Source organism: Asterias amurensis, chromosome 3 (assembly GCF_032118995.1).
Source record: "Asterias amurensis chromosome 3, ASM3211899v1".
Lineage (NCBI taxonomy): Eukaryota > Metazoa > Echinodermata > Asteroidea > Forcipulatida > Asteriidae > Asterias > Asterias amurensis.
The window spans coordinates 12,679,010-12,693,703 of record NC_092650.1 but is presented as its reverse complement, the minus strand read 5'-3'; the positions used below and the strand labels follow the sequence as shown (position 1 = coordinate 12,693,703).

Here is a 14,694-nt window from a genome sequence, read left to right as displayed (position 1 = left end):
TCTTATATAATTTATTCTGGTGCGTATATATTTTGAGCTAGAAAGCCCTGCGGTCTTGTGACACTACATTGAAGCCCTGATGAATTATTAAGAAGACGTTCTTCAAAGATGTAGAATTGACATACCTGAGAGGGATGATAGAGGAGAACAGCAGCACATATCTGAAAAAGTAGATGTACCAAGGTCCATCAAATCCCTGAGGATAAATAATACCGTTTGCAGCATTAATACATCAACATATCAACACATTCATAAACACCTCAGACAGTTTCGCTATTCCTATTGGTGGAGAGCGCGTCATGTGGGGGTGTTTAAACGGTTGATAATAACCAGCTGGACTCAGTTTATAACCGGTTAGTCTTATTGCAAGACGTTTCTTGTTACGGGCGATGCGGGTACTGTCGTTGAGTTGGCTGCGCTGTGTGTAAGAGGAAAACAGGAACGTCTTGCACCAAGACTATACGCGCACAAACAAATCCGGAAACTGTCAGAAATAGGCGTCTCAGTCATAACAGTGCAACACACGGACGTACAGAGCTCAAGCACGTCAGAAACGGATAAGTTTTACACAGTTTCTTACTTTATCACGCCTTTTAACCAAAAAGGCATTTATGAAAGAGTATAGTGACTCATTCTTAAACAGCCGTTTAAAACCATGCAGGGTCGTTGCCGTGCGATTAATCACACGACCCTGCCTGATTTAAACGGCTGCTAAAGAACTTGTTGCTACCCTTTTATTCCCTTATTCATAATCACCATTTGTTTCAATTCTTTTGGGAAAACAATTTAAACGATGTCCAACAGTTAGGTACATTATCTTATTGTGTGTATAACAGGAACTGTATGCACAGAATTAAGCGGTAAGAAGAGTAATGAAACTGAACCCAGGTGATTTGAATGGAGTTTGAACAGACACCAATAGAAATACAATGGCAAGTAGAAAAACATCTGCACTTACAGAAACTCAGTCTGTGTAATAATCACAGATGAATGTTATTCTTAAAGCATACATCTTCATGTAAATGAATACTCTTTGCTTAAACTACGTTCACACTATTATGACTTGCATCAAGCTGTGAATGGGTAGAAGTCAGACAGTGTTCATGCTTTCAGTGATCAACAATATACATGAAATAACAAACTTGTGCAAATTTGGGTTAAATTTGTTGTTTGAGTAAGGAGAAAATAGCAAAAATGGTCTAGTAGGAACTTAGTAGGTCTAGTAGGTAATAATGTGAAACGCTTTGGGACGCCCTTCGGGTGTGAAAAGCGCTATGTAAAAATGGGATATTATTATAATTTTTATTCATAATTAGAAAGAAAAAACAATTCAGACTAAAATTGAACAATCCAGTAAAAAACTTAAAATTAAAGGACCATTCCTCATAGGCGTAAATCTTTGCATGGGGAATAAAGAATTTAACTTGGTTTACCCTTTTTACACCCATGTGTGAAAGCACTGTATAGCAAGTAAATTCCCTAGTTCAGTGAACAAATCCCCAGGCAAACCAACCGTGTGGAATTTAAAACCCACAACCTTTGCATTGCTTTTAAGCTGATGTCTCATATCAACTACACCGTGCTAGCTCGATGGCTGGAGGCAGTTTTGAAACCTTAGCAGTGTCTACTGCATTGATTTTAATAGACGTTATTTTGTTTGCATCAGGGACACACTGTTGCTGTTTTGAACCACTACTTAATTCGCGACTGTTAAAGGCAGTGGACACTATTGGTTATTGTCAAAGACTAGCCTTCACAGTTGGTGTATCTCAACATATGCATAAAATAACTAACCTGTGAAAATTTGAGCTCAATCAATCATCAAAGTTGCGAGATAATAATGAAAGAAGAAAACACCCTTTCACACGAAGTTGTGTGCATTTAGATGGTTGATTTCAAGACCTCATGTTCTAAACCTGAGGTCTTGAAATCAACTTCGTGGAAAATTACTTCTTTCTCGAAAACTATGGCACCTCTGAGGGAGCTGTTTCTCACAATGTTTTATACCACCAACCTCTCCCCATTACTTGTCACCAAGAAAGGTTTTCTGCTAATAATTATTTTGAGTTATTACCAATAGTGTCCACTGCCTTTAAGAGGGCAGGTACTATACCTTTAAGCTGATCATGAGGATACCCAGGATGATAGTTCCTACAAACAGGACCTTGGTTTGGGAATTGATCTCCAGATCTAGTAATCCAATCTTAGAGTGTGGATAAGATGTATTCATTACTGCTCTAGTCTCACGTCCTGTGTAAATCACTACACCAAGAGCACGTCCTGTACAGACATTAGACAATATTCAATCAACTACATCAATAAACATGGACAACGAAGAAACTGAATCAATTATTTCTAATTCATAAATACCTCAGACAGTTTCACTATTCCTTTTGGTGGAGAGCGCGTCACGTGGGTATGCACATGTATAAACCTTTGTTTATGACCAGTAAAAAGTATTTACAACATGGGCGTGACACGCGAGCTTGCACCTCATTCCTATTGGTCGAGAGCAACGGCGGGGACAGTTGTGCCACATCACGCGATACACGTGACGCGCACAGCATTCCCTTATAAGGAGTTGTTAACCAGTGGGCGGCGGAGGGCCTTACCATTTCATATAGCTCGAAGGGGTGTTGTGTTGAAAGAAATCATTGAACAATATAATTTTTTGCATTTATTTTATGTTTGACCAAAAAGTGTTGGTGTTTTTTGACCCAAAAGCTATTTACGAATGGGAATCAAAGTGTGTTGAATAGGGTTTTCAACTAGTGGTTGAAACCCGCCGAGGCCTGGTTCTTGATAATTTACCCCGACTTCGTCTCGGTAAAATTATCAAGAACCAGGCCTCGTTGGGTTGAAACCACTAGTTGAAAACCTCTTCACCACACATTGATTCCCTTATTAACTCATTGTGCAATTATTTTTGTATTATACAAATTTCATGAAGCAGCCATGATAACCCACCTGATGCAACCACTGTATTAGCCCAGATGGTATTCTCAATGCTCAATGTATCCTGGGTCATAGAGCCTTCCGGTGTTGGAACATTGATTGTTCCAATGAAACTGTGGATATCTTTCTGAGGTTTCTCTGCATACACATATGCATTCAGATCAAGTAGATCCTGCCAAAAAACAATAACAAAAAACATGAATGAAAACAAAATGAAGAATTCCGATTCGCATATCCAAGTGAAACACAGTTTAATAAAAAGGGAATAAAAGAGTAGCGACGAGTTCTTAAAGGATTTGGGTACTTTTTGTAACACAAAACACAATGTCCACTGATTTACATTAAACTTACACGGTTTGAAGATAATGATAGTAGAAAGCGTACCTTAAAATATTAGTTGCTGAGGTGCTATAGTTTTGAGAAATTAGTAAAACAATGTCATGAAAATACGTTTCTACATGCTAAAATAATTTTCGTCTCGTGATCACTGAGACGAAAATTATTTAACCCCTAAATCCATTTGTTTTAAGGTATTAAATGTTCCTAGCAACTTGAGCCTAGTTTGTATTTACCTCTTCTATGCTAAGTCTTTGGCAGCTCCTCACAGCTAGTCTTAGTTTCCAGCCTCTCTCTCCATCTAACTGTTCTCTAAGGTATTAAATGTTCCTAGAAACTTGAGCCTAGTTTGTATTTACATCTTCTCTGCCTAGTCTTTGGCAGCTACTCACAGCTAGTCTTAGTTTCCAGTCTGTCTTTCCATCCAACTGGTCTCTAAGGTATTAAATGTTCCTAGTAACTTGAGCCTAGTTTGTATTTACCTCTTCTCTGCCTAGTCTTTGGCAGCTACTCACAGCTAGTCTTAGTTTCCAGTCTGTCTCTCCGTCTAACTGGTCTGTTCTGATAAAGCAAGAACCTGGGAAGACACAAAACGATCACAAAACAATCACATTATAGGAATTACATGTACATGTACATAATACCTCAGCGTTTGATAACAAATTGGCAAAAATAGAATTTCCAGTGCTAAATACACATCTGTGTTAGAAATGATAAAATATTCCTTGAAATTGTGTGGCTTTTTATTACAGAAAATAGACTGCAAGTTTGTAGGGAAAAAACCTAGGCTCCATAAATTGGGTTGACATGTTTGGCCGGTTGTATGTCAATTTATGGTTTCTTCACTACTCACTAGTTACAAACACATTTGGGTGTTTAGTGCACGGAGAGGTCTTAAAAGGGGAAAGAAGCAATACCAAACTGCAAAACTTTACAGATTAGAAGGCAATGTGACCCTTTAAAGCCATTATACACTTTCGGATCAGAACAAAAAAAGTTCACAGATTTACAACTAACTTACAGAGTTTACAGAAGGTAATGGTAAAAGACTTCTCTTGAAATATTATTCCATGAAATGCTTTACTTTTTGGGAAAACATTAAAACAATTATCAATTCTCGACAGCGAGAATTACGGATTTATAGTAAACACATGTCATGACACGGCGAAACGTGCGGAAACAAGGGTGGGTTTTCCCCGTTATTTTCTCCCGACTCCGATGACCCATTGAGCCTAAATTTTCACAGGTTTGTTATTTTATATATAAGGTGTGATTCACGAAGTGTGGGCATTGGACAATACTGTTTACCGAAAGTGTCCACTGGCTTTAAAGGAACACGTTGCCTTGGATCGGTCGAGTTGGTCTTTGAAAAACATTTGTAACCGTTTTTTATAAAATGCATATGGGTAGAAAGATGTTGTAAAAGTAGAATACAATGATCCACACAAACATGCCTCGAAATTGCGTGGTTTTCCTTTTACCTCGTCGACTAACACGTCGGCCATTTATGGGGGTCAAAATTTTGACTCCCATAAATGGCCGACGGTGATAGTTCGCACAGTAGAAGGAAAACCACGCAATTTCAAGGCAAACTTGTGTGGATCATTGTATGCTACTTTTAAAACATCTTTTCAACCATATGCATTATATAAAAAACGGTTAAAAACGCTTTTGTTTTGACCAACTCGTCCGATCCAAGGCAACGTGTTCCTTTAAAGTTGATGAAATGACGAATACATGTACATGTGCTGTATGATGCACTTCCCTAAACCCTAACCCACCCTCATCCAATGTACCAATTCTTTCATCATTACCACACTAGCAGTCATTATAATCACTCCACATCTTACTGTAATCCTGTATTTACAATCTGCTCATTATTATGTTTTACATAAAATGTACCGAAGCGAAACTAAAATTGCAATTTATGTGAAGTGTTATTTTAATTCCATGCAGTTGTCACCTCTGATTTCATTGTCTAGGTATTTCGAACTCTAGCCTTCGGTGGTGTTAATAATCAGAGTCCAATGAAGCTTGTTACTGTTTCGCTCTAGTGGTGGGTGGGGGGGGGGTAGGTAAGTATGGAAGAGTCAGAATGTCAAGCAGGGAGGGGTAGTTCATCATCCTCACAACATTACAACAAATAAAAAACAAGTTTTTACATCACAGGGATACGTCTCCATACGACTACTATACAAAATCTGAAAGAAAAACTGACCCACACACACAGTTGAGTTTGACCATTGTCATTGAAGCAATCCCTCTTGGTTTTGTACACGGTTGACTAGTGAGGGCCCATGAAAACAAAGAACTGACTAGTGAGGACCTATGGTCCCTATTGAAAAATGTTCTCCGACAGTAGGCCATACATTTATTCAGGTTATAAATCAAGGACTTCACTTTGTTTTCCATTGAAGATGATTCCCAGTTATTGCTAAAATACAGATAAATTTGTCTTTCTCTTTGCAAAGAATAACTTTGAAGTGACTTGGAATGATGTGCATGGGGAAACAAACTTGACAAAACTCTTCTTGTTTAATTTGTTCACCCCATTCACTCCAAATGGTCCCATTAGTGTGGACAGACCCAGGAGGATGATGAATGCCTTTTTATTTATTTAAAAAAAAAAAAAAATATCCAAGATGGCCGCTTTGTATTTCAAATCAAACAGGCCACAAATTCTTCAGTTTTGAAACACCACAAACTTATTTTTTTATATCTATTTGTTGCATGAGGACCCCTGTTACAGGGTCGGATAATGTCATGATACAACCTGTAACGGGCCTTTATAACGTATTCAGTTTACTTTGAGTAAGGAACTCTTTTACAATTTTCATAAATTAAAATCAACTTGTGGAAATTTCTCCTGAAAGACCTTCCGATGTGTATGCGTCTTAACATGTGAAGGTAATGAATAATCTAGAGTGAGTTACCATTCTTCTCTGTAGTTCTCAAGAACACCATGTCTGCTGGTACACGTTGGTCCTATAATTAAGAACAGAATACAAACACAAGATAAAAGCAAGTTTTGAATGTGAGAAAGGCTACCGTGTTGGAAACTCTTTTGTACAGTAAGCTTGGGCGATATCGATTTATTTTATTCACGATATATCGCCGACAATATATTCGATATAATCGCGATTAATGAAATTTGACATCATCAGTCTTAAAACTCCAAGTGAAAGTTGTAGAAGAGACAGTCCTAGCATAAGAGAGGTGTTCTAATGACCTATTCTTCTGGTTTTACTCCAAACCTATGGTGTGCAAGATGTCTCAGCTAGCAAATACATCGCGATATTTAATCGATATATCGATATATCGCAATTATTGCGATATATCACGATATATCGATATTTCGATTAAAACCAAATCCATCCGATATCGAAATCGTGTCCAAATTAATATCGCGATATTCGATAATATCGTGATATCGCCCAAGCTTATTGTACAGTTTATGTACAAAAAACACAAATACGTTTTCATTGAAACTTTTATAAAGTTTTTCGTTATTGTGTTTCCTGTTTCCTGACTCACTGACTGGTTTAATTAATGTACGCGTACTTGTTTAAACCTGAATTTAGTGCCCTCCTCCCTAAATGATTCAAAGCAACTAGATACAATGCTCATTTGTTTTGGGTGTAAATTGTTAATATTCCTATAATTCTATATTGAGAAATAACAACAATTCAAAAGAAAAATTTTCTAGAAGAAAATGCAAAATATGAATTTTGGTTTGCTTTAGAAATATGGGAAGCACTGATAAATGTCAATTCAGGGCATGCAATGATTTATAATGACCTTGTGGCTGAGTGGCAGTAGTTTAAATCTTGTGGCCGCTATAGTCATTTTTGTACACTAGTTTGTTTAGTCACTTGCAGTCTCTATACACCAGGTTCAGAAGGTTCTTTATATTTTATACTTCTTTAGTACCCTCAATTAATTAATTTTAACAACTTTCATAAGCAGTTTGCAACAGCTTATTTTGTTGATCAACTTTCATTTAATTGACATCATCAATAAAACAAAGTGTGAAAATTCCAGCGATTGAAAAGCTCAATATTTTCTGGCCACATCCGGTTTGATTGATATGTTGTGGGTGGGCTATAATAAGTTACCCTGGACCATTAAAACACCTTCACTGAAGAAGACAGCCAATGGGTATGTTCAGACAGCGTACTAACTTAGACCCGAACCGGTCTAACTTTTACGAGCAGCGGGGGGTGGTCGTAAAAATAAAAACCCATTGCGTTCAGACAGCACAGAGTTAAACCCGATCCGGTTTATCTTCGGTTTTAAGAGGTCAAAGTAGACGCGACCCCGTTGCTCTAACATCCGGTTTTATTCATCAGATTCACGCACCGAGTATGCCGAGATCCCCATGCCCTGGATGATCAGACAGGGCATAATTATTGGATACAAATGGCTCAATCGAACGCGGTAACAGTTTTACCGTTGGGAGGATATGGGCACTTAAAACAAACATGAACACGACTCGAAATTATTTTTTTAAACAAACAAAATACTGATACAAACCGCCGAGAAAACTCACCAAAATATTGTCCATATTCCATGAAACAGAATACGTTTCATTTTTGTGTTTTGTTTTATACCACTGTTTCCAATTTAATAAATACTATTAGTTTGTACTTCAATCGATTGGAAGTTGCGATCTCTCAAAAGCTGGTGCCGCGATTTTTATTCCGATTCGTTCATAAACACAACTACACACGTGCAAGTTACGTAAATACATGTACTTTGCAGTATTTTCCCAACTTCCCAACAACGTGGTGATATTGCTGGCGTAGGGAATTTCCCCTACACACAGCCTCGCGCCCACTGCAGTTCATTCTCCTAGATTGAAAGTACAGCACGCTAGTAACGGTGACGGCAATAGAAAGGCACATCCACGGGATCGGTGATGGTAACTATGGGATATCAGAGAGTGATCACTATGGGATGGCAGCGCTCTACATGTGAGAAGCATTACGAAATGTGCTTCTTCGCTGCGCTCGTAGTATACGCATGGAAAACAGTTTCAATTTATTGTAGGACACTCAACAAAAAAAGCTTGGAAAATATAATTTTGTTTCAGAATTTAATAAATCATTGGCGTGGGCCTGTGTTAAACTGCATACACCGATCGAGAGGGTTTCGCCAACTCGGTAAGCGGCAAGAAAGTAATATAAATACTCGGTGCTTTTCAGCATCAGAGGCAACAGAAACCGTATACAAGCACTCCGGGTTCCGGGCGTGTGCATTGAACCACACAATGGGTCGTCCGTTGTGAGTTAAAACCGGATGTCATTCTGTCCACACGCAGTGTTAAAAGATAAACCCGAACCGGTTTAGACTTAGACCGCCTCGCTGGACGGTTTAAGTTTTGGGGTTTAAACCCGATCCGGTCTAACTTTATTTGCGTTCACACGCACAAAAGTTGAACCCGAACCGGTCTAAGTGGACTTAGACCAACTTTAGTACGGCGTGTGAACGACCTCAATGACCTTAGCTCTGCCACCAGTAGGGAAACCTGTTGTTGTTGTTTGCAGGTGGTAAACATTATCCTCCAAACTAAACAACAAACACTCGTCTTTGTGTGGGGCCAAATGTAAAGAAGAATAGAAGATTATGCCAAGAATGTGACAGGTGAAGAATAGCTCTTATTTGATTGGTCAACATCTGGTAAAAGAATGGAATGTCCCAGTCCAATGCTAGGATAAAAGCCCCTTCAAAGTTTAAACAAGACATCTACACCTGTGTTTAAACTTTTCATATTCAAGGAAGAGCCTTGGGTGTTTGTTTTTCACAAAAGTCAATTATTAGAAGGGCAAAGAAATAGTTGATCTATTGTTGTAGATCCATTAGCATCCATGATGCATATTCCAGCAGTACTAATTGGACTGCAGGGAAACCCTGAGATAGTTTACATAACCGGACACATTTCACATCAAGCTTGTTTTATCTCACGAAGACAAAGTCAGGGCAGCATAGTGGTAAGTGTTTCACTTAAATATCAATGCAATACTAGCCCAAACACAAACAATCAAGCTGATTGCAATACAAATAAGAAAAAAAATTGTTTACAAATCGAAATGTTTTTTGACTACAAACTTAATCATCTTCATCAATTAAATATTTGAAACTATTTTGAAGGTGTCTGAAGCAATCAATGTATAACAAACAAACTAATCACCTGTTCTGTTGGGACTTAGCCGAGAGTGAATGATTATTGATTTGTATAATGAATCTACATGTACTTCCTCTAGTTTGTATTGTACTAATGTAATGATAGAATTTCATCTATCACTGTTCAATTCACAGAAAACTTGTGTGGATTTATCTACTTTAAGACGGACCTAATAAAACCCCATTGGTTTCTAGCAGAGTCTGGACCCCAGTTAGCCCATCCATTATCATTGACATTCTTTCGTTGTTGTGGTGAGCACTGATTTGTGAAATTGCTTCTTTGCCTGTATTATGCTCCCTTTGAAAATGTCCAGTTGACAATAAGCTTAACATAACTGGCAGTGTGTGGGAGAAATGCCCACTGAATCCCCTTGATTGGTCAACAGCTTCCACACTGACGCAATCATAGTTCATTGACCATACGGTCAACCACCTACTGCTATGCACGGAGGCTCAACATCGATCACTTCAAATGATAATTTTAATAACTAAACTCCTAAATAAACTATGGTGAAGTAAATGTATAATATTCAGTTTAAAATTATTGGAAGTAATGGTTGTACTCAAGCTGGACCCCAACTAAAATTATTTAGTGTGTGTGTGTGTGTTTTAATTTGACCTGGTTGAATTAGTTTGTTGATGTTGTTTTACTTCTGATGAGCAATATCTAACTTTTCATAGAGTTCTCAACCTACGATAACTGTATGATTACACTGCAGTAAACTGTACTAAGCAGTTACCTTCAGCAAATTCAACTCTACAAGTTTACAGAGGCTTTAACTTTTACAAACCGAGTTCTAGCAAATGATGTCCAAACCCTATAAAAAAAATAAGGTCTACTAGAAGACCACAAAATTTCCATTCCATTTTAAACAAAAACAAACAACAACATGAAAAGACATGCGGAAATCTCTCTCCTATATGAGACAAAACCTACCTTTTCAACAACAATCAGGTCGGATACCTGAATGTCCGAACTGGGTACTTTGACAAGCCCGGCCCTTGTTAGTTTTAAGAACTGCTGGCCATTGACCTCATAATCTCTACGGAAACGTCTGAAGTCATCAAGGGCTTCTCTACACATGGTCACAAAAATAACAAAACCCTGCAAAGAAATATACATCAAGGGAATGGTATTAGAAATATCTTTATTATTTTTTAGAATATATTGTTCTAAATATGGTGGGTTGATCAGCAATGACTTTTAGATTTTTAACAGAAGAAAAAGGTTACCATTTTGTCAAATGAAGTTGACACTCACTGTTTCGAGTACAACCCTTGACTTCTTCTGCCTATAGAGGGCCTGCTCAGATGCCATAGTTCAGTGATTGTAACATCAAACCAAAGTTCCTGGAGCCCCATAACAGGAAATGTAAAGCATGCAAATATGCGTGGAATTTGTTTTTCCTTTACCCTTGAACTTGACCATGCCAAGTTCGAGCAAAACAAACAAAAGGGACTGAGGTTTCCTTTTTGAATTCTCCCGAGAAACTACACTAACATTGTAGTGACAGGTGTGTAAGGAATTGAGGCACAGAAAAGATTTGACAGCTTTTCTCATCAAACTTTTGTTGTCGTTCTATTCATTGACCTTAACCACATTTCTACCAAAACCTCTGTTCAGATCCTTAAAAAAAGAAAAGAAGATTTAAAAATCTCTCCCTTTTCAGTTTTGTGGTTTTCTTTTAGTGCGTGCAACAGATTATCTGGGGATTTGGCAGGGATGTACTTCAGGGATTAAAAGATTAACCCCTCTTAACTCCTAGCATGGAGGAGAGTTTGACTTGACCAGAAACCACCTACCTCATTACAATCTTCATTGATTTTTGCAACAGATTCTAAATCAACGATGTTATAGTAAAAAGGGTTCAACTTAAAGGAACATTACAGAATTGGTTTTTGCTAACAAAACAGTTGATGGCAGTGTAAGCACTTTGTAATCCACCATTATACATAAACTGACAAACCTGTAGAAGTTTGAGATCGATCGGCCATCTGGGTCATGAGGGAATAGTGAAAAACCGATTACAAATTTTGCATTGCATCGATGCCAAAATAAAAATGAATGAAACGCTCGCTGAGCGATAAACTCCAAACGCGAAGTTGGATTACTTATTTCTCATCAAATATGACATTTCAGACAGAAATATTTCAAGGGATATTTTCAACTATCATCATCATTAGACCGTATAAGTTTTATGTAAATCTGTGATCTTCACGATTTTTGTTTCTTACCAGTTCTGGTTTCTTACCAATTCGACCACGGACCTCTACGGTTCACTTGATATTATTTATAATCTCAATGCATATGCATGTCATAAGGGACCATTGCCTACAAGCTTTGCTTCTTAAATGGATCCCTCCGCAGTGTCAACATTGTTATGCATCTATTTCTTCAAACCTATGTTGTGAAACGATTATTTTTCATTGTTGTAATAATTTCTTGTGACTGCTGTTTGATATTGTTTTTTTGTCTTTTGATACTGTGGAAATAAAATGAACCTTGAACCTTGAACATTCCTTTTAAAACATTGAACTAATATAAAGTGCTGGCAAAACACTGGCACAGAAAAGGGTTTACTTTATCTCTGTTTATCATCCAACAAATCAAAGATTCAATTAAAGAATCTGTTTAGTTTGTGCTGATCTCTGGTCAACAAATATTAAGAGCAATGCTTCTCAAGTATTCTTGACAAGAATCCAGAATAAATACACAAAAGGCTAAATAAAAACATAACTCGCTAGGTGTGCATTACCAGTTTTCATGGTTTTGTTGTATCTTACAATAGTAGGGACTTGTATATCTGTCATTAACAGTACACATAAATACATCTACAAAACGAAGCACTACAAACAATACACCCAGAGCAATAATGAAATACTATTGTATTAAAGCAAAACAAAACAAAAGAACCCACTGAGAGGAATGTCAAGAATGTATGAAACTATAAATTATTGCACAGTGGAGACTTGCTTGGTTTTTTTTTCGGGTGCTGATGGGGGCAAAAGTCACAGCTGTTGGTAGCTGACAATGGATCGGTATTCTTTAATACAGAATGATACATTGCCAGGTGACTAGATGGAAACAATGCAGAGAGCAATCTACTCTAGATACCTCACTTGATTTATTGTACTTCAGATACATTAATCATATGCTAAAACACATCATACACCTGTTAATGTGAACATGAAGTCTTTATTGACTTGTAAAGGTACATACAACAAATACTTCTCTCTGCTCGCCCCTTCCGGTGTCTTAGCACTACGCTGCCATTTGCTTAGTCTTTCTCTAGATTGACCGCTATAAATCTATATAGCGTTGACTGACATGTACTTACTACATGTAGGAACTGTCTATCTAGTTTAACATTTAAGAATATAAAGACACTGGAATGAGTATCTGATTTTCTTTGAGTTCCTCAAATTTGAAGAGAAGTGTACACCCTCAATGGCATAACGCAACATTAAATCCCTCATGTTTTGATAATCTTTAATTTACAGCCTTTTTCGCATTGGACTAGTTTAACAGAGACATTGGTTAACATTCCATAAGGGGAACTACCAGTGTTCGCACTTGAAATAATGATGTGGGTAATCTAACAAGATCAGTAAAACATGTACTGACTAACTTAAGACAAACAAAAGAGGCAGTATCGCAGCAACCTTTGACCGGGTGCATGACAGCGAGAATGTAATAAGTGCAACTGAGCTTCAATTCGTGTAAACAATGCATACGTACGACGTGCCATCACACGATCATGTGGCCCAGCACTAGATTGGGGGACTGGATGTGGCTTTTTACCGGGACGGCTTCTACCCTGATCGCGTTCGCATTGGACTTTTCGGCTCGGTCAAACTAAGCTGGTCAATTTAACCCGGCACTCGTAGGTCAGATTAGTTACCTGAGAGGGAAACTTCCTGGGCTGTTCGCATTGGACTTAAAACGGGTAAAAAACCGTGTTCACATTGGGCTAACGTTTTACCGAGACAGTGGTTAACATTCCAAAAGGGGAAACTTACCAGCGTCCGTACTTGGATTAATGACGTGGGTAAACTAACCAACACGATCGGTAAAACACATACGGACTAACATAAGACAAACAAAAGAGGGCGTTATCGCAGTGACCTTTGACCGGGGTGCATAAAGGCAAGAGTGCAATGAGTGCAACCCAGCTTCCACCCGGTTGATGATACATCGTACACATGGCGCAGCGGGTAGATCGGGGGACCGGATGTGGCTTTTTACCAGGACGGCTTTTACCCTGATCGCGTTTGCATTGGACTTTTCCGCTCGGTTAAACTGACCTGGTCAATTTAACCGGGCACTCGTGGGTCAGTTAAACTACCCATTTGGGTCGGGTAAGTTACCTGGGAGGAAAACTTCCTAGGCTGTTCGCATTGGACTCAAAATGGGTAAGTTACCCATTTGCTCGGTTGGTTTACCTAAAATGAAGTCCAATGCGAACAGGGCTCAAGACATTATTTTAAGAGGAACTATCTTAAACTGCCAATAAAGGATGATCTCAAATATATAGATATTACAGTTTTGGGTTTTTCTCCAGAACGCTCCAAGCAAAATTTTTGAAAAACGCGGGGTCAAACAAACCCGCGCCACAAAGGAATCGTGACATCAGTGGCGGCTATTTGATGTGGAAAATAGCGCCCTCAGTTTGCCAAAGCTGGAGAACTGTGTTCAAACGCAATTACGGGCAATTCGTCACTGGCGTCAAGGGGTCATTAATAGATAAGTCGTTTTTGACTCTCAGCTGAAAAAGCCGCGCGGCCCGGTGCATTTTTGACTCAAGTTATTTGTGAGTAAAGTGGTTATTAACCAGTTTCTACGATGTCTATTTGGCCATAAAAAGGTAATAGTTGAAATATTGAGATCATCCTTTATTGGCTGTTTAACATTGGTGGACATAACGTTGAAATGCATGCAAAGATTATGCTCTTGGAAAATGATTGGGTAAATATCAAAGTTAAAATTGTTGATTTCATTTATTTGTTCATTTATTGTAGACCGATGATTCCCTAACAATAACTGTTGATTTGTTATTAACTTACCAGAGGAGCCCAGTACGTATACAGGTAGCCAATACGCAATGAAGGAATGAACTGTGATACAGCCATCACGAGAAAGTACAGATTGAGGAAAAGCCGGAACTGGTAGTACAACACCTGAACAAATGTAAGACAAATATCAATATTTTATTTCTTCTT

At 38.1% G+C, this 14,694-nt stretch overlaps 1 protein-coding gene across 1 annotated transcript in view; it reads right to left on the bottom strand.

Moving 5' to 3' along the window:
* The window catches only part of LOC139934503 (probable phospholipid-transporting ATPase IIA), a 53,130-nt gene that overhangs the window by 26,063 nt on the left and 12,373 nt on the right, over window positions 1-14,694 (bottom strand). Inside the window, exons 4-10 of the mRNA XM_071928760.1 lie at window positions 14,539-14,652; window positions 10,412-10,579; window positions 6,225-6,276; window positions 3,774-3,868; window positions 2,968-3,127; window positions 2,114-2,280; window positions 126-196 (exon numbers count right to left, since the gene is read on the bottom strand). Coding sequence (XP_071784861.1) covers window positions 126-196; window positions 2,114-2,280; window positions 2,968-3,127; window positions 3,774-3,868; window positions 6,225-6,276; window positions 10,412-10,579; window positions 14,539-14,652 — 827 coding nt within the window. The remainder of the gene's footprint in view (window positions 1-125; window positions 197-2,113; window positions 2,281-2,967; window positions 3,128-3,773; window positions 3,869-6,224; window positions 6,277-10,411; window positions 10,580-14,538; window positions 14,653-14,694) is intronic.